Source organism: Leishmania mexicana, chromosome 13 (genome assembly GCF_000234665.1).
Source record: "Leishmania mexicana MHOM/GT/2001/U1103 complete genome, chromosome 13".
NCBI classification, from domain to species: Eukaryota; Euglenozoa; class Kinetoplastea; order Trypanosomatida; family Trypanosomatidae; genus Leishmania; species Leishmania mexicana.
This window is the reverse complement of record NC_018317.1, coordinates 22,191-41,376: the sequence shown is the minus strand read 5'-3', so window position 1 is coordinate 41,376 and position 19,186 is coordinate 22,191. Positions and strand designations below refer to the sequence as shown.

The 19,186-nt window shown below is 58.9% G+C and overlaps 5 protein-coding genes across 5 annotated transcripts; all 5 read left to right on the top strand.

The window, feature by feature from the left end:
* Positions 1-440: 440 nt before the first annotated feature.
* Positions 441-2,621, top strand: LMXM_13_0130 (putative MCAK-like kinesin; the record flags this gene model as incomplete). The annotated part of the gene is made up of 1 exon (XM_003873175.1): positions 441-2,621. The coding sequence occupies one exon, from the start codon at positions 441-443 to the stop codon at positions 2,619-2,621; it is 2,181 nt and encodes a 726-aa protein (XP_003873224.1).
* Positions 2,622-7,143: 4,522 nt separating this feature from the next.
* Positions 7,144-7,503, top strand: LMXM_13_0120 (conserved hypothetical protein; the record flags this gene model as incomplete). Its single annotated transcript, XM_003873174.1, has 1 exon — positions 7,144-7,503. One exon carries the CDS (start codon positions 7,144-7,146, stop codon positions 7,501-7,503), a length of 360 nt encoding a protein of 119 aa, XP_003873223.1.
* A 1,209-nt stretch (positions 7,504-8,712) lies between these two features.
* LMXM_13_0110 (conserved hypothetical protein) lies at positions 8,713-9,771 on the top strand (the record flags this gene model as incomplete). The annotated part of the gene is made up of 1 exon (XM_003873173.1): positions 8,713-9,771. One exon carries the CDS (start codon positions 8,713-8,715, stop codon positions 9,769-9,771), a length of 1,059 nt encoding a protein of 352 aa, XP_003873222.1.
* A 497-nt stretch (positions 9,772-10,268) lies between these two features.
* On the top strand, positions 10,269-12,131 carry LMXM_13_0100 (hypothetical protein, unknown function; the record flags this gene model as incomplete). The annotated part of the gene is made up of 1 exon (XM_003873172.1): positions 10,269-12,131. One exon carries the CDS (start codon positions 10,269-10,271, stop codon positions 12,129-12,131), a length of 1,863 nt encoding a protein of 620 aa, XP_003873221.1.
* A 3,839-nt stretch (positions 12,132-15,970) lies between these two features.
* Positions 15,971-17,482, top strand: LMXM_13_0090 (metallo-peptidase, Clan MA(E), family 32; the record flags this gene model as incomplete). Its single annotated transcript, XM_003873171.1, has 1 exon — positions 15,971-17,482. One exon carries the CDS (start codon positions 15,971-15,973, stop codon positions 17,480-17,482), a length of 1,512 nt encoding a protein of 503 aa, XP_003873220.1.
* Between the last annotated feature and the right edge of the window lie 1,704 nt (positions 17,483-19,186).

Here is a 19,186-nt window from a genome sequence, read left to right as displayed (position 1 = left end):
TGCGCCTCCCACATCTCCACCTTGTTGGCGAATAACGCTCTCTGTTCAGCGGTTGGAGGATCGATCGCTCGGGGTGGGGTGGGGGTGCGTAGGGGGGCCACCAGGCTTTGTTCTGCTCCTCTGCCCCCTCTTCTCCAGAGCGGCCTCCCCTCCGAAACCTTTCATGCTTCACCTTGGTGTGCGCACGTGGCGTTCCCGCTGTGCGCGCTCCTGCTCCGCCCACCCATCCCTCTTCGGCATCTCTTCCTGTTGTTTTTCTCTTCCGCTTTCCAAAACTCTCCGCACCTGCACGACGCCCCGGCCCCCGCTCCCTCGTGTCCCTCTTCCCCAGCTCTTCGCCCTTGCCGTCTTGCTCCGTAGTACAGTGCACACATAGAGACATACATATATAGGACACGCACGTACTCGTGTCGCCAACTCGGCGCCCCTGCTCACTGGGGATGCGAGAGGACAGCCCCGGCAGCGAGTCGCAGGCCCGCCAGTCAGAGCGCACCTGTGGCGTGTCGCCGGGCGGCCCTGGCGCCAGCCCATCCATTGTCGTAGCTGTGCGGAAGCGACCCCGCATCCCGGGCCGCGAGGATGACGAGAATGACGTGGTGCGCTGCGGTGAGAATGGTGGCCCTTCCGTCACAGTGTACGAGCCGCGTACGAAGCTCGACCTCACACCCATCATTGAGCCTAGCAGCTTTAGCTACGATCACGTCTTTGGTGAAGCGTGCACTAACGAGGAGGTCTACCGCGGCTGCTGTCAACCCCTCCTCCAGAATGTGCGGGAAGGCGGCGGCGCTGTCATCTTTGCCTTTGGGCAGACGGGCAGCGGCAAGACTCACACGATGCTCGGCACAGGAGAGCGTCCCGGCCTTTACAGCTTAGCCGTGACGGAGCTTCTCACCATGACGGAGCACAGCACCATGACGGCGAGCTTCTATGAGGCGTACGGAGCGAAGCTCTACGATCTGCTCAACGATCGAGCGGAGGTGAAGATGCTGCAGGATGAGTACCAGAACGTGCACATTGTCGGCATCACTGAGCAGATCGTCAGCTCTGTCGACGACGTCCACGCATTGATGATGAGGGGGCAGCAGCTGAGGGCGATTGGCACAACGCACGCAAACGATCGCAGCTCGCGGTCGCACGCCGTTCTGGAGATCAAGCTGAAGCTAGCGGATAGCAGCAGTGAGTCGCAGCTGGGCCGCATCACCTTCGTAGACCTCGCAGGTAGCGAGCGGGCGTCCGACACGGCAGAGACGGATGCCAAGACGCGCCGCGAAGGCGCCGAGATCAACAAGTCGCTGCTGGCGCTGAAGGAGTGCATACGTGCCATGTCGATGCGCAAGCGGCACATCCCGTTCCGCGGCTCAAAACTAACGCAGATTCTTCGCGAGAGCTTCGTTGGGCGCTGCAAGACGTGCGTGATCGCGGCGATATCACCGTGTCAGGGCCACTGCGAAGACACCCTCAACACCCTCCGCTACGCAGACCGCATCAAGGAGCTGAAGGGGCCTGCAAACCCGCACAACGGTGTGAGGCCGATCCCGTGTAAGATGTGCGGTCAACCGATCTTCATTGGCGACCGACACGTGTGCAAGCGCCAGCTGGCGGTCTGCCCCTACTGTAGGCAGGATGTAGACAAACAGGACCTGGACGGGCATGTGGCAGAGTGCAAGGAGTCGCCTATCCGCTGCCAGTACTGCAACGAGCGCATGCTGCGCGGCGAGTTGGTCGGCCACAGCCGGCGCTGCGCCCGCGCACCGATCCGCTGCGGCGCATGCGGTGCCACAGTGCCGCGTCAGCTCATGGACAGGCACACTCAGCAAGAGTGCGCGGAGGCCAAGGTGAAGTGTCGATACTGCGGCTGTGTGCAGAGTCGTCAAGTACTCGCGGCACATGAGCAGAGTTGCGACGCTGCGAAGGTAGCGTGCCCACACTGCCTGCAGTTTGTGCGCAAGGGGCGACTGGATGGACATGTTACGAGCTGCGTGCGCAACCCCAGCCGTGCAACGCATACACCGCGCAGCACTACTCAGAACATCATCGTATCGACTTCGATGGAGACATCACAGACGCTGGGCTCCTCCTCCTCCAGCATCGGAGCGCAGCAGATCATTCCGAAGAGCGCGACAGCCCAGACGGCAGCGTCATCGCGCGCATCTTCCTCGCACAATCGCAAGGTAGCGGCCGAGCCGGCAGGTGGGCAGGTGGGTCTGCTGGCCGCGGACGAAGACACCGGCCCACTCAAGCCCACTCGAGCCCAATCATCTCTGAGGTCATCGCCTCAGTTGGCCAGCGGTGTATCGTTTGTGGACCGATCCGAGTCGAACCGTGCACCGGCGGGAAGAGGTCGGTGGAACGCCGGTGCCCTAAGCGCCGACGAGGTCAGCGCCGCGTGCGATAACGACTGCGGCAGCGTTGTTTGCCCGTACTCGCGCTACGGCTGCCCTGTAAAGGTGACGCGACTGAACCTGGCGGCCCATCTGAAGGAGTCGATGGAGCAGCACCTAGAGCTCGTCACGACGTACGCGGACCGCGTGGACGAGCAGAACATGCAGCTGCGACGCCTCGTGATACACGAGACGGGGACGTTGAGCAGTCGGGTCACGATGGAGCGTCTGGACAAGTGAGTCGCGGCAGGGCGAGTTTTTGCTGTGTCGCCTCGCCCCGTTGTTTTTCTCCGGCCTCTTCTTCACCGCGTCGGCTGTTTTCTTATTATTGCATAGATGCGCGCTCCCTGCACACGGTTCTCCAACCATGCGTGTCGGTGCGTGTGTGCGCAAACATGTGCTGCTCCGCTTCCCTCCACCACTCCTGTTGAGGAGCGCCACCACACCGTACGGATGCGCGCGCGTGTATCTCCTCTCGCCACCCTCTCAGTGCTCTGCTCAACTTCCATACGCACCTCACGTTCATGCGTGCGCATATACATACAGACTTGTTTAGTTGGGCTGCCCATCGCCCACTTTTTCCATTTCTTGGCTCCGCCTCTCCCCGCACTCCTCCGCTGCCGCTGTTGCTATTATTGCGTGCATGCATGGCTCGCACTCACCCACCACACTTCACCATCCCCCTACTCCCTGCCGTTTTGAGTCGTCGTGGGCTCACGATCGTTGTGTGTGTGTGTCTTGCCTCTCGCTCTTTCTATCCCTTCCATGTACAGTCATCGGATTCACACATCCCTTTCTCACGCTGCCTCTCCCCCCCCTCCGGCCGCAGCTGCACCGGTGACGGCAGCAGCAGCAGCAGGAGTCGTCGCTTCGCCACCGCCTCCCCGACCATCTGCCTCTTTCATAGGCCTCCGCATTGCCCAAACACACGCATGACACTTACTCATGCTGCCTTCTTTTCTCCATAGTTCTCTTGTTTCTGCGTTCTTGTTACTGGGCTGGCACGTGAGGCTGTGCGCACCCACTCAGCTGTCGCCTCCCTCTCCGCCACGCAGGTTGTACAGTGCGTCCCTTATTCTTTCAGTGTCCTTGTGTATTCTCGTGTGCTTGTCTTCTCTCGCTTGTTGTGTCGCGTTGCGTGCGTCGACCTCGCCTCCTCCTCGCTTCTCATACATCGACGCACCCACGTACGCTCCTTCCTCCCCTTCCTCAACTCACCCTAGCTCGGTTGTTCGTTCGTTCTTTGTTGGCCAATCTTCTTGGATCGACGCGTGCGGAAGTGCGGTGAGGTGCCCCGTGGTGGGGGGAGGTGCTAGAGGTGTGTGTGGTGGGGGTGGGGGTGCTGTCTAGATGGGCAGACTCGCACGATGTAATGCGTTGCGGTTGGCTGGTCGGTGAACCAAGTGCTTTGTGTATGTGTGTAGGGGTGCATGCTGACGCCTCTTCTCACCTCGCTTGGCCCCTGTGCGGGTGCTGCCGCTGCAGCTGTGGATGCTTCTATGACGGCAGTGGCGGCGCACGTCTCTCTCTGCCTCTTTGTGCCGTTTGAATTTTGTGTATTGCACCTCTTTGCACCCGCCTCCTCCAACGGGGGGGGCAACACAAGACGGATCGTCACGAACACCACACACACACACACACAGGTACATATTTTCGGTACGCACGGGCGTGCCGTGTTAAGCCGCCACACATCTCTGTGGGTCTGTGCTCGTTTGTGTGCGTACCATCAGAGAGAGACGTCGACGACGACGCATCCCTCTTTTACCATCTCGGCTCTGCCCCCCCCCCCCAACCCCCCNGNTCTCGGCCGGCGGATCAGTAGGTGCTCCGTGGCACCGCCAGCCTTGCGGCCAATGCGACTGTTCCGCTCCCCACATAGTCTTCCTTCCTTGAACCCCCTCCCCGTCCTCTCCTCCACTTGTGGGTGCTGCTCATACTCTCTCCGTCTCCACTCTCTTGCGACCTGCTCCATGACGTACACGCGCACGCCCACGTAATTGTTTGTGTGTGCGTGCCTGTGAGTGTCTCATCGCCCGTACGTATGCGCTTCACGGCCACGTCAGCACCATCAGCAAGTTCGTCTCTCGAAATTATTTTCCTTTGGCCTTTTTCTGCGTTTCGCTGCTGTTGCCGGCCTCTTCCGCCATCGCCACCGTTTCCATGCACCGCGCGCCCACAGTAACGCATGCGCACACAACCACGGAAGAGAGAAGGGAGGGGGTGACTGGACTCACTGGGTGAGAGAGGTGGTCTGCTTCACAGCTGCGGTCACCGAGACTGGTCCAGACCACGTCGTTGCGATATTCGTTATTGATCCTCCTCCTCTGCACTTGCTTTTTTCCATCACTTTCCTCCCGCGGCGCCCTGCTGTGTACTCTCCCGTTACTGCTGCAAAGTGCCGCGACTGCTGTTGCACTGCCTCTGTAGAGGCCCCCCTCCCCTTCCCTCCCGTCCCCCAAACCCCACATAAGCCACAGCTCAGGTGCATAGAGCGCAGGCAGAGCGAAGAAGAGACACCCCCGCACTCCAGCAAACCAACGCATGCAGATGTAGGCACGAAGTAAGGGAACGCACAACTTGGCAGCTTCGCCCGTCTCTCTGATCTTTCTTCCGCCTTGCGTCTCTCGTTTCCATTTTTTGCGATTCGCCATCGCACGCGTAAACACCGAAGCACTCGCACAGACGGACAGACACTCACGGTGCTGTTGCCCCTTCTTTCTTTGCGTGTCGCTCTCATCCCCCCCTCCCTTCCCCCCCTTGTGTGCGCTGGCATCCGCCACAGAGACGCTGACACCCGTGATGGTGCGCGCCTACAGCCGGGTAGTTCTTTGCGGCCTCCCCAGGGCGCCATGCAAAGCCGATGGTGTCGCTGACCGACACGAAAGCGTCGTTTGCGGATTGGACCCACCGCTGGCAGAGGAGCGACGGGCGCTGCACGAATTGCTCCCCACCGTCGGCCGCTCCGCCACGTGTCCTTGCAGCACCCCAGAGCTGCCTATATCGGGCGTGGAGTACTCAGAGAACAAGGACGGCGTGAGCGTTCTTTCACAAGGCTCGCACTCCGCTGTGAAAGGCGAGGAAAGCTTGGAGAGGAGAGGAGCGCGGGTGCGACACGGCGACATTGGTGGCGCGAGGACGTGTCGGTCTGTCGTGGAGGGTAACACGTTTTGCCTTTCAAGTCCCCCGTTTGCCCGCGAGTTGGAATGCTGCCTCGTCTGCTCCCTGGGCTCAACTGCCCTCAGTCACCTGCACGGCGGCCGTAGCACTCCTTCGCTGCGCGTGCCTGCGCACAGCAAGTGATGACGGAGGCACCCCTTCTCCACACACCCAAGGTGCATGCACACGTGCCCACACACGCAGACGGCGGGTTCAATGATCTCTCCTTGTATCGACTCGGTTGTACGACCACAGCAGTTTATCACCGCCCTTTCGGGTGACGTGCTTCTCCTCCGCCTCCCCCTTGTCCCGGGCTCTTCTCTCTCCGTGTTTCGTCTGTTCCTTCTCTCCCACGCCACAGAGGATGGCCAAAGCCAAAATCCGCCATCACCACTCGCGCTGTCCATTTCCGTGCAGCCGTTCATTGTTATCGCTTCTCCCCCGTTGTATTCCGCTTCCCTCTCCCGTGTTCGTTTTCCCGTCTTTTGCTCTTCAGGGTTCGGCTCCGCTCCCCCTCCCTCTTTCCCTCTCAGCATTGTGTGCTTCGCGGGCGGCCCCTCACGGAAGGCCCCCTCCCCTCTCCCCCTCCTCCTTCCCTCCTGCGGCATCGCTCTCTCTCTGCGTCCGTGCTGTTAACCCGTCAGCACAACTGTGCCCAAACTTTTGTGTTCCCGCGTGCGCGTCTTCGATTCTCTCTCCCTCTCGCTCTGGAGTTCGGCGGCCCACACGACGGCGTAGATTGACAGGATATCCGATGCGCAGGCGAAGCGGGAGGGAGTGTACTGGAAGGAAACCGGTTCCGTGAGGGGCTTGGTTGAGGAAGCGGAGAGGCGAGAGGATCAGCCGTGTGCACTCTCTCCACCCCATCTCCGCCATCTTTCCGTCTACTCTACAGTGCTTGTGGACGATCGACGATGGAGCGCGGAATCAAATCCTTTTCCTTGCGTTCGTGTGCACACGTGCCCGTGTCTTTTCATCACTTTCCTCTTCTATGCTTCAACGCGAGGAGGTTGCGTGCTGCCGCTCCTTCGCTCTTCTGCGCGTCTCCTACATCACTTCTTCTCACCGCCCATCTCTCCCTCCCTCGCCCCGCCGCTGAGTGCGTGCGACCGTCTACGTGCGCGTGCGTGTGTGCGTCCTTTCTTATTCTGTCGGTCTCTTCGTCTGTGTGTGTCTACGCCGCACCTTGCAGAAAAAGCGAAACACGGAAACGGTCTGACGGCATTCCAAGCCTCGACTCGCCGGCGATGTGTGTGCGTGGAGGCGCGCCCCACCGAGCAACATCAGCTACACGCCGCTGCAGCCCGTCTCTCTTTCTCTTTGCTTACTTCTGTACGTGCTCAACTTCCTCTGCTTCCACTCTTTCCACATACGCGCCTCTCCCACCGCCCAGCTACAAAGGACGCCTGGCAGTTCCCCCTCCCCCTCTCTCACTGTCACCGACACATACAGACATCACTTCAACTGGCCTCATTCTCTCCATCAGCAAGCGACGATGAGCAACACGGCCTCATCAAAAGTGCCCTCTGCTGCTGCAGCCGGCTCGACCGCTGCCCCCACCGACGCCGGCAGTGCTAGCAGCAGTCCTACTCTCACGGCGGAGGAGATGAATGAGTTCGCTGAGTTGCGGTGCCAGAACCAGCTGCTCAAGGCTGAGAACGCGGTGCTGCAGCGCAAGCTAGAGGAGGAACGGGCGCAACGGCAGCAGTCCCAACTCGACGAGAACCACTACAAGTTGCAAGCCGAAGCGTGTCGCGAGGCGATTGAAAAGACTGACAGCAACGCGCATGTACTAGCGCTTTATGATGAACTACATCGTCTGCGGAAAAAGTGCGACATCTACGCGGAGGCTGTGGAGGAGTCTCGGAGCTACTTTTTCGAGATGAAGCGACTGTACATGGAGGTGTCGCCGTATCTGCGCTCGTTTTCCAGTGATGCCCAGGCGCACCGCGCAGCGTCCGTTTGATGGAGCAGGCAGCGGCGTACGATCGTGTACGTGCGCGTTGGTTGGTTGTGATATCCCTCTGTGGCTCATTGCCTGCCTGCTCAATCTGCCGCCTATATTTCTCGTTTTCTTTCACCTGTACCGTGCGTCGCCTGTTCTATTCGGATCGACTTTTCTTTCGACGCGCGCGTGTGCTCATGTGCACGTGCTATGGGAGACGTGCCGCTGCGGCTTGCCGACGGTCGCCTCCTCCTCTCGCCGTCGCCGCCGCTGCTGCTGCTGCTGCCACCTTGGACTGTGTTATGTGGGCGGCCACGTTATCACCGCCACTCGTCTCCCTCCTTTCCCCTCGGTCCGCCCCGCTTTGGTGAAAATGCGCAGCAAATTCCCAGTACGATTCCTCCCTTCTGTCATATTGTTGCTTCACCACCTACTGGGGGTATTGGCGCCTGGTGCCCAGCTGCACATGCATCCACACCCCACCTGCAGACAAAACGGCGCTTATTGCCGTCTCCACTCCTCTGTGCATCGCTCTGTGCACTGGCGGCTATGGCTGCACAGGGTGCCGCCCCTGAATGCCGTCCTCAATGGCTCCTTTGCTCTCTCCCCACATGATAGGAGAAACGGGGACGAGTGAAGAGAGGATGTCGCTGGGTGTGGGGGTAGGGCGGGGGTACTCTATGCTGCGGTTCACTGGAAGTGACCCGTACCTTGGCACGCACCCCCTACCGGCATGTCAACACGCCTTCTTGAACGAATACTCACCTGCCCCCTGCCACCCCTCCACCCTTCGATCCTCTCCCCTTCACGTCGCTCACCTTTCCCTGCCTCTTTCACTCTCCCCCTTTGTTTCGCCATCCGGGGGAGAGGGTGTTTACTAGACAGCTTGTCTCGGGCCTTCGCGACGTTTCTCTCTTCCTCTCACGCACGCACTCGTCACATTTTATCTACATTAACACATATAAGCCCACATACGTCTTCATCCCACCCCCCTTTCCCTCTCTCCCTCATCTCCTTCACAGGCTGCTCGCGGACACGCCCTCACTCACCGACGCGTGCACTCTCTCTTCTGTTCTCGCTGGCTATCGTGGTCGGCCCTCTCTGTCGTTGGCGCAACCTGCCCTCTCGTCATCTCTTCTTTTCCTGCCGCCGTGGTTTAACTCTCCGCAGCTGCCGCCGCAGCGTCGTCAGGGCGACTCAGCCACCACCCACCACCAGCCAAAAAGCAGAATGAGGCCCGACTACATGGGTGTGATGTTCCTGTGCACCAGCGTGATGTCCTTCAACGCTGGCATATGGCAGATCTTCCGCAGGGGCCAGAAGAAGCAGCTGATCGAGAATCACAAGAACATTGAGAAGAGCCCGCTGACAGACTTGCCGCCCGAGAACGCGACGGTGAACGAGTGCGAGTACCGCCGAGTGAAGCTCGATGGGTCGTTCGATAACGAAGGGTCGTGTCTGGTCGGCCCGCGCTCTATTCCGTCGTACAAGGGCGCTGCGAACGAGGACGAGAGCCGCGGCGGGTTCCTTGTCATGACGCCCTTCGAGGTCGCGGACACTGGCAAGTTTGTGATGGTGAACCGCGGCTGGGTGCCGATAGACGCCGGAAAGCACCGCACGATGCTGAGACAGTACATCGGTGAGGGCTTCGCCCCTGCCCAAGTCCGCGGCGTTCTGCGCAAGGAGGAGTTCTTAGGCGGGTCTCTTTTTTGGGGCCCGAGCCCAGACAACGAGGGCCCGGTGGCGGCGGACCTGTCATGGCTGGTGGTGCGGCCGTGGAACATGGCCATGACCTACTACCGCCGCCGGTGGGGTGCGGAACACCTCAAGGAGAGTGCTGAAAAGCATGGTGCCCACCACTACTACGTGGAGATGCTGGAGGACTTCTCGGGCGACGACCAGCGCATTGTGCGCGGTCGCGCGTGGCCCCGTCGCCGCGAGGTGGACGAGGTCACCTATGTGCACCTCACCCCCGTAGTGCACTCCATGTACATCATCTTTTGGTTCTCTGTCACCGCTGGCTCCCTGTACGGAGTGCTGCGGTGCTGGCGGCGCCAGAAGGACATCTTTGCGCTGCGCAAGCACGTGAATAAACAGGCGATGCAGCTGGAGACGCGACGGCAGGCGGAGGCTCAGGCGTACATGAAGGCGGTAGAGGAGGTGGAGCGATTGAAGAGGATCGGCACTGCTGCTGCCGCAGCGCAGATCGACATAGGCAATCCTGCCATCGTCACGCACAGTGAGGGAACGCCGTCGAAGGAGAAGGATGACTCGCAACCAAGCAAGTAGCGCGCCTTGGTCGAGTCTGCCTCACAGCTTTCCTGTCTATCTCGTCGGAGAGTTGTTTGTGCACCTGTTCGTGGTCTTGCTGTCCTTGTTGTGGTTCGAGGTTGGAGGAGGGGGAGAGAGAGCATCGCCTTGGATGCAAAGTATTATATCTTGGCGTGCGGGTGGGAGGTATGCACGTGGGTGCGTTGGGGGCGGTGGACGCGTTTGGCTTGTAGCGTACGTATGCGCGTTTGTGGATGTGTGTGGCGTTGTCGCTCCCCCACCTCTCTTGCCCCCTGTTGCGGTCTCTTCTGCAGCTGACTCAAGTTGTTGCCTGGGCGTTGTGTTTTCTTTCCGTGGCCGATGGCCCTCCCTAGATCGCTTCCTATCCTTGCCCTGCCTACTCCAGGCCCCCTTTTTCGTTGCGTACTGTCGCCTTCCCTCATCCTCCTCCATCGAGAAGAGGGAAAGCGCAGCACCTCTGCCGTCGACCGGACAATGGACCAACACACGCACAGATGCGCTCTCTCCTGCCAAGTCACTGCATCACTACACACCCACACGCACGCATAGAGAAATGCGTTGTGTCTTATTCCTCTCTCGCTCTGACCAGCGCCACGCCATTCGGAATACGCGTTATTATGGTCAGTGCGGGTCTGTGCGCGCCAGTTCGCTTCACGGCTGCGCAGGCGCGTGCGCCTTTGTTCAGTCGCTACATGAATGCCATGAGCGCCGCGTTCCTCCTGTTCACTATCAGTCCATGTCTCGCCATGTCCTCTTCCTCCGCCAGCCGCCGCTTTCTGCCGCTTCCCTCCATCCCCACCCCTCCATCACTGGTGCACGCACGCACCCATACGAACTGGACCGCTTTCAGTGCTTTGGAAGAGGTCGAACACACACACGCACACACAGACACAGACACACCTGCTTATCTGTATTCGCCGCACACGCGAACCGGCTTGTGTAGCCATCCTAATCACCATCAGTGCCTCATCCATCACTCGCAGCTTAGTTGTGGTTCCCCACCAACCTCAATTCCCTTCCCCAGCACCATTGCTTGTCCTCCCTCACTCCATCTTGTGCGCATCATCCATCATCGGCAGTGTCCATCCCTCTCTCTCCTCACCCCCGGCACCGCCATGGCGACCTCCACTAGCGTCTTTACCGAGTTTGCACGTGAGTGGGGTGGTCTCCTGGCAAAAGACTCATCGGCGTCGATGGATCATCTCTTCAGCGCATACGCGAGGCTGAAAGAGGCGAATGAAGTTGCTAGGAGCGGCAGCAGCAGCAGTGAGGGTAGCGGCGAGTCGCCGCTCGGCTCTCCTGTCGCGTCCATTGAGGACTTCACCGACGTCTGGGCTGCATCCAAGCGCGCGAACAAGGAGTGGGAGGCTACGTGCATGGTGCGCAGCATACGCCGTTCCATCGGCGGCTCCGTTACCCAGACCCAGCTGATGCTTTCCATGCTCTGCTGGGCCGCCATGCTGCGACAACAGGAGCAGAGATTCTTCAAAGAGTTCCTTGCACAAGTACGCGAGATAATTCACCGTGCTGCTCTGCGCTGCACCGCCTCCGATTATGACGAGGGCTCAGAATCGATCTACGAGGAAGTTGCATTTTGCGTCGCTCTCGAGCTCCTTGGGTGGCACGACAGCTTGCTGATCTGCCACCAGCGTGCCATGGCCTCTTCCCCACCTCTGCGCACCGAGGACGACGTCCTGCTCTTTACCCGAAAGGTAGCCCAAGAGCTCGTATCGACCCTCAGTCCACGGCGATACAGCACAGACAGCACGCCCGCCATAATCACCCGCTCGTCGGCGGCGAGCAGCACGCTGGAGCATGAGCCGCCCGCGCCTACCGCCGTGGCCGATACCAGGAGCGAAGCGATGGCGGGAAACGGGGTTGTCGTCGTCTCAGGGAGGCGGTCGCCATCCAAGGAGGGTGTACCATCATTGTTGCGGCGCCCTGGCGAGCACGCGCACGCGGTCGGACGAAGTGACACGGTCATATCCATCGCAGTCCCCTTCCTCTCCCCCAGGAATACCGTAGACACCCGAAAACCGCGGCAGATAGCTTGCGACACGCTAAGCACGGGTGCGACTCCCTTGCCGACGCCCGCGAGTTCGCCGATGAGAGAATCGCCTGCACCAACCGTAGCTTCCACTCACCGCTCATCCGCCGCCGTCGCAGCCGACTCTCCATACAAGGAGTTCGAGAGAGCTCTGCGGGAGATGTGTTCCCCTCTCACCCGCCCTTCTGCTTGTCAGGAGAATCCGCCACACAAGAGGGATGGCGCACGCAGCACGGCCGCGCCCTTAAGCAAATTATTACGCACCAAGCTGAAGATGGGTAAAGAAGATAAGGGTGGCGCTGTGCTTTAGTGCGCGGCGTATGATGCGCGCATCGCGGCGGACGTCAACGCGGGGGACAGGGTGAGAAACTGTGACGCGGACGAAAGTGAGCTTGCACGAACCACCGAGGCCACCTGAGCGTCCGCTGCATGTGTGCTTGTGCGTGTTTCTCTCCTGGCGACGTCGTGGGACCCTCTTTTCAATTTCCTCTCTTGTTGCTTGTGGTTCTCTTCGTGCAGACTCGCTTTACTGCGCAAGGCCAGCCGTGAGGGACGGGGGCGGGGTGGAGTGGGTGGATGAAAGGAGGGGGCGGAGTAGAGGAGTCGTGGGGCTCTCCCCTCCCCTCCCCCGTTCTCGCACTGCTGCTTTATCGCTGCCCACTCTCCTGCTGTGCTGCTGTGCGCCATCTACATCGCTATCCTTTTTGACCTCTGTTGTTCCGTCGAGATTGAGAGAGATGCCGCAGCCGGCCTTCTTTCTCTTCTTCTTTTCTGCCTGGTACCTCTGATTTCTCTCTCAAGTCCACATAGAGGACCTCCGTTGCGGCCACCCCCCATCCTCCCCGCCTCCTCCACCCAGGAACGCACTCGCTCCCACTAACACAAATCATCTACCTCTGTGCAGTGAGTGCGTGTGCGCACGTGGTTCGCTTGCCTATCTCGGCAAAACAGAGAGGTAACGGGCTACAGGCAGGAGTGGGGCATCTCGTCGCAATACGCACGCATACATGCACGTGTTTGCAGCTATGTCTGCGTGATGTAGCACGTTTCATCAGCGAAAGGCAGGCGTACGCACACACGTGCAGGTACGCATAACGGAGACGATAGAGGACTTCTCACAGGTATAAATGTGAAGCACGGAGCTAGTTGTTTGTCCGTCCCTGCATGCATGGGTGATGCCCGAGGTGGTGGTGGTGGAGGGGAGGGACCACACGAGGGAGGGTGGATGCATAACAACTAGAAAAGGACGTGCACGCACGTCCGCACAAGAGCTTATGGGGGTTGTTGCGTCTTCTCACGCTGCTCTCCTCACTCGCGCATACACATATTTGCATTTTTGCTCTTCACCGCATTATACGCGGAGAGTCGCGCAGCGTGTATGGGCGCATGCGTGCGTAGAGATACCCACCCATACCCACCCACTACCGGTGATGTGCGTGGTGGGTGGAGTTGTCATTGTACTGCTGGTCCTTCAAACTTTTTCCGGTGCCTTTTCTGGTGCCCACCTCCTCTTCTTCTCGCTCAGTATCGGCGAGTGCCGTCACGAAGGCATGTCCGTGTTTCTGCGTGTCTTGGCATCAACGCCTCTGCCGGTCTCTTTCTGGGCATGTCAGCGCTTTCTTGTCGTGAATCGTCTGCCTTTGTTCGATTGCGTGCTTTTGTTGCTCGCCTTCTCTCTTCTCTTTTTTCCTCCTCTTCTCCAGATGCTTGGAGCTTGTCTCAGGTTTCTCGCGCCCCCCTCTCCTTCATGCCGTCTCCCTTACACCATTCTAGGTTCTTGTTGTTTTCCTTTGTGCATCACCGCTTCTGTGTTTCAACGTTCTCTCTTCCTCTCTGTGTGTCGGTTGCACCGTCGCTGGAGGGCGTCGATTGCGGTGCTTCGCGGCGGCAGTGCTTTTTGACGTCGTCATGACTGTTCACCTTCTTGTGTGTGGAGAGACTCAGCTTGGAGGCGTCTCTCTCTTCACGTATTACCTCCTCCGCTTCTCACTCTCTCCATATTGACTTGTGCTCTGCTCATGGCTTGTCTCCGTGGGTTACCTCACATATCGCGTCTTCCCCTTTATGCCTCGTTCATGCATCAACATGTTCGCACGCGACTCTTAGTCGCCTGTTTCTTGATTTTGGTGTACGCACGCATGCCCACCGTTTTCCCTTCTTCTCGTCTTGTCTCCCTTCTGCTTCGCCACCTCTAGTGCGCGCGCTTACGCGCATGCGCCTGGATCGCTCCCCCTCCCCCTCTCACACATCTTCCCTCTTTTTGAGTGCGCATTCAGCCGCTCCTCTTCTCTTTTCTTCGCCGCTGTGCCTCCTCTCGTTGTCGATGTCTGTGCTCCTGTGTGTGGGTGACTGCCCTTAGGTTTCTGTCCTCTGTCACCTGATGATGCCGTGGGGTGTGGGGAGGGAAACACCTCTCCGTGCGTGGTGTCAACAGGGGCCCGGTGCACCCCCCCTTCCCCCCGCTCTCTCGGGGAGGAGGCCACGCAGCCCCTGGTCCTTGCCAATGCCAAGGGACCTCCTGGCGGTGACGGTGCCAAGTGCCTAGGATGTGGGGAAGTCAGAGGGACTCATGGCGGCGGCGCGGTCGTGGATGGTGATGCGTGGGAGCGACCTGCGACAGTGAGCACGCTTGTGCTATCCATATGATTGGCAAAGTGTCCGTGTAACTCGAACGAATCCCACCCACCCACCCCCGGCTCTCACCGCCCACTGGTTGGCGAGCCTGCGCCACCCCGAAGGGGATGCCCCGGGTAGCGGCGGAGCTCGAGTCAGAGGCCATGCTCCGATGAGTGTGTCGGCGCATTGCTGTGGTGCACACGTGTGTACGGCTGCTTTGCACCACGCGATGTGGGTCCTGCGGACAGGCCCGGCCTCGAGTGGAGTTTAACTCACGTTGTACCGCAGAGAACGGGCACGCTGAAAACAAAAATGAGGCGCGGTTTGGTGTACGTGCCGACGCTTTGGGGTCGTTTTGATGGTGCCACAAACTGAAGTGCGGGGGGGTGTGCGCGTCTCACCTGCGAGTTCGTTCGCTTGTTATTGCTTCTTGTGAGCTGCAGCAGCATGTGCGTGCTCATGGGTGTCTCTACGACCACAGCTGGTGCAGTCCTCGCACCTTTGCTTACTGCATGAAACGTACGTGCACAGGCAAACACCTTTTTTCCGGCGCACTGTGTAGCTCCTAATGCGCTCTTCGCTGCGCGCCTTCCCTTTGTTTCTTTCCTTCGGTGATTTCGGTGGATGCTCGCTGGAAGGCGGAGGTGGGGGAAGGGGTCGCGTTTTGTGCTCGCTCTCGCGCGCTCGCTCTCTGTCTGCCCGACTCGTTGATCTTCGCTTCTTCTGAAAATCTACCACAGCGTTTGTGCTTGGACTTCACGCCTCTATCACTCGCACGAAATTCCTGCTCACGAAAAGAAGGCAGGGCAAAGTCTCCTTCCGTATGCCGCACATGTTTTCATCTATCTCTGTGCGCCCCTCTCCCTCTCTCTCGCACACGCGTGCTTGTGAGTGCGGAACGGCAAACGAGGGAGATGGGGTCTTCTTGTGCTCGAGGGGATGGTCGCCGCTGCTACATCGTCGGCAGGATGTGAGGGTTACGGTATAAATGGTCACTTGCAACGCCAACGTTGCCTCTGCACGTGCACTTTTTCTCTCTTTTCCTTCTAGACTAGCTAGATGAGCACTCACGTGAGTGCACTGATGCTAACGTTGTTGCTGAGCGACTGCAGACACCGCCAATAGCTTTTGCGCCATCTCCGCTCTCCACTGCTACATCGCCTGCACCTATCTCCACCCCCTCTCCTTCATCGTCGACGCACGAGTGTGCGCGCTTTTTCCCCATCATCCGTTCGCTCTGCTTTTCGCGTGCTTGGATGCGTTCTTCGCTGTACGACGCTCTTTCTTTTCTTCGCACGCCAACTTTTCCGGCGTTGCACCCTTGCCGCCACTCCCCTTTTTCTTCCCACTCTGCTCCCTCTCGTGATGCGTGGCTGTGTGTACCACAGATCAACTGTCTATCAGTGCCTTCCAAGAATCTTCTGAGCTTTTCCGATACTCTTTCCACCTAAATACTCCACCATCACACCAAGGCATTGACACCCTTCGCGTATCTCCCTGCTTCTTCCCGATAAAAAGTCAAGACAAGAAGCAATGCAGGCCTACTCACAACTGGAGAAGCTTTGTCAGAAGGTGTACAGATTGGAACACCTTCTGTCTCTCGGCGCTTGGGATGCCAAGACCATGATGCCCTCAAAGGGCGCTGCTGCTCGCGGCGCCGCCTTGGGTGAGCTCTACGGACTCATCGCTGAGATGATCACCAGCCCGAGCACGAAGACGCTGCTGGACGAAGCTGAGACGGCCAAGGCCGAGCTCACTACCGTCCAGCAGGCGAACTTGCGCGAGCTCCGTCGCATGTACACCTCTCAAGCAGCGCTGCCGACCGAGTTCAGTGTGCTCAAGGCAAAGCTTTCGTCAACGACTCCGCTTATCTGGGCTAAATGCCGCAGCAACAACGACTTTGTGACTTTCCTGCCGGCGCTGAAGGAGATGATTGCGCTTGCGCGCAGGGAGGCGCAGTATCGCTCCACTGCGACGGGCAAGCCTCTGTACGAGGCCCTCTTCAACCAGTACGAGAGCGGGATGACGCTGGAGACACTGGAAAAAAATTTGCTCGACGTGAAGTCGTGGCTGCCAGAGCTGCTGCAGAAGATCCTGGCTGCACAGAAGGACGCGGGGCGGGAGGCGGTTGCGCCTGAGGCGCCCTTTCCCAAGGATAAGCAGGAGGCTCTTAGCCGCCATCTCATGAAGGTGTGGGGCTTCGACTTCGAGTCAGGTCGGCTGGACGTCTCCGAGCACCCGTTTATGGGCATGGTAAAGGAAGACTCGCGCATCACTACCGCCTACGACCTGCAGGACTTCACCAAGGGGCTCTTCGCGACGATCCACGAGACGGGCCACTCCAAGTACGAGACGAACTGCGGCCCGATGGAGATGCGCGGCCAGCCGGTGTGCGAGGCACGCTCGATGACGATCCACGAGAGCCAGTCGCGCTTTGCCGAGGTTGTGATTGGCCACTCCAGCGCCTTCTTGGAGTTCCTGGTTCCATTGCTGAAGGAATACCTCGGTGATCAGCCCACGCTCTCTCTGGAGAACGTGCGGCTGATGAACCAGACGGTGAAGCCTGGCTTCATCCGGATCCGGGCGGACGAGGTGTGCTACCCGCTGCACATCTTGCTGCGCTACGAGATAGAGCGTGCACTAATCGAGGGCACGATGGAGGCGGAGGACATCCCTCGCGTGTGGAACGAGAAGATGAAGGCATACCTGGGCCTGGAGACGGAGGGCCGTGACGAGATTGGCTGCCTGCAGGACATTCATTGGCCGATGGGCGCGTTTGGCTACTTCCCGACGTACTCGCTTGGCTCCATGTTCGCGGTGCAGCTGATGGCGACGATCAAGAAGGAGCTTGGTGAGGACACAGTGGACAAGTGCATCCGCACTGGTCAGATGGAGCCGATCTTTCAGAAGCAGAGGGAGAAGATCTGGAGTCAGGGATGTCTCTACAACACAGAGGACCTGATTGTCAAGGCGACCGGCGAAACACTGAACCCCAAGCACTTTCGCGAGTACCTGGAGCGCCGCTACCTGCGCCAGGAGGACTGACCGGGGTGCTACGCTCTGTCATCTCTACCGCAGTCCACAGGGCAAGCGATTCCCAATAGATGAGCAGCACGCGCTTGGATCGAGTGCTAGGTGGACGGCAAGAAAGCTCCCGAGGCCTGACAGGGCTCCAAACACCCTTACCAACCTCCTGCCGGTGCACGGACACATGTGCACGTGGCCATCGTCGTGTGCCTGTGTGTCTGAAAGAAGTCCAACCCTCCCTGTTTCTCTTTTTTGAAGGTGTTGCTTTCCAGCTTGCGGCATCTTATCGAGCGCAGCGGTGTCTTTATGTGGATGTATGCCCGCTTCATGAGTCTGCAGCTGCCGCTAACACGAAAGAAAATAATCGCACATACTATACCGAACGGTAACTCATGCACACATTGCCTTCCGAGGAGCCGAGAGGACGACCCCCGCCGGGGGAAATGTCCGTGGGTGAGGGGGACGCAATTCTCCACACCTACCTATACGTGCATGTGAGGTGTGAAGAAGTGTTGTACAATGTCTGCTCCCTCCACTTCGACTGTCGCGCACACTTCCTCCCCTGCTTGCCTTCGGCCACGCTCTCCACGATGACCGTCTCTCTCTCTTGCTCTCCCCTTCATCCAACTAGTGCAATAAGCGTGCCCGCCTGACAGACGCCTTGTGTGCGTCGTTTCCGTTTTCCCTTTTCTTTTGATTCCGCGGAGTATTTCGTTTTCTATCACCTCTTGGTGCTTCTTCTGTTGTGTAGACAACTGGCGAGCGACACCGCTGCACTGCTGGGTGAAAGAGAGGGAAGAGAAGGTGTGTGTGTGTGTGGGCGCTAACGGGCCTCACAGCGCTTGTGTGCGCGTCTGGTGTCTGGCTGCCCTTCTCTCTCCTCCTCCCTCTGTACCACCGGTGCTTTGGTGTTCTCTTTTTTTTCCACCCGTGCACATTTGTATACCGTCCCGTGCCATCTACCTCCCCCAGTGGTGCAGTGCGCACACGTGTGCGTACATTGGGGTGTGCGTGGTACGCGTGTGAGTTTTCTTTGCGCTTCGTATATCTTACGCTTCCATTCTCCATTTCTCCTCCCTTTGGATAGGTATGTGTATCTAACATATCCACATGCATCTCTCTCTATATGCACTACGGTATAGGCGTACTCGCGGAGGGTAAATGATGACGAGTCTTGCTTCTCCTCTCCACCCTCCTCTTCTTCCTTCTCACCGCCAGTGAGTGGGAGATCCGCCTTTCCCCGACTGCACTGAAGCAAACAAAAGACGTTCGTGTTGGCGGGGTGGTCGTGGCCAGCGTGCTGATTCATCCGTTTCCTATTTCGCCGGCCACGCGCATCTATCGACTTCTCTTCTTGCCAGGTTCCCCCCCCCAACTTCCGTTGCGACGTCTGTCGTACATTTGTTTGATTGCCTCTCTTTCCTTTTCACTGCAAAACGTGTCTGGACCTCTTGTAGAGGGGCCTTATCTATTTCTATCGTGTGGTTTCCGGCTGCGGCGTATGTGCATGTGGGTGTGCGTGGTAGTTCTTCCCCCCTCTTATGTTGGGGACGGATGTCAACTGGTTTTGCTACCTTGTCTGTCATTTCAAGTCAGTTCCATCTCGACCAACCCTCATCATGTCCGCCACCGGGTGAGAGACATGATGAATAAGGAAGGGCAGTGCCCTGCACTTTCGTTGAAGTCGTCACAAGGACAGGCAGCAGTTACATGAGAGCAGAG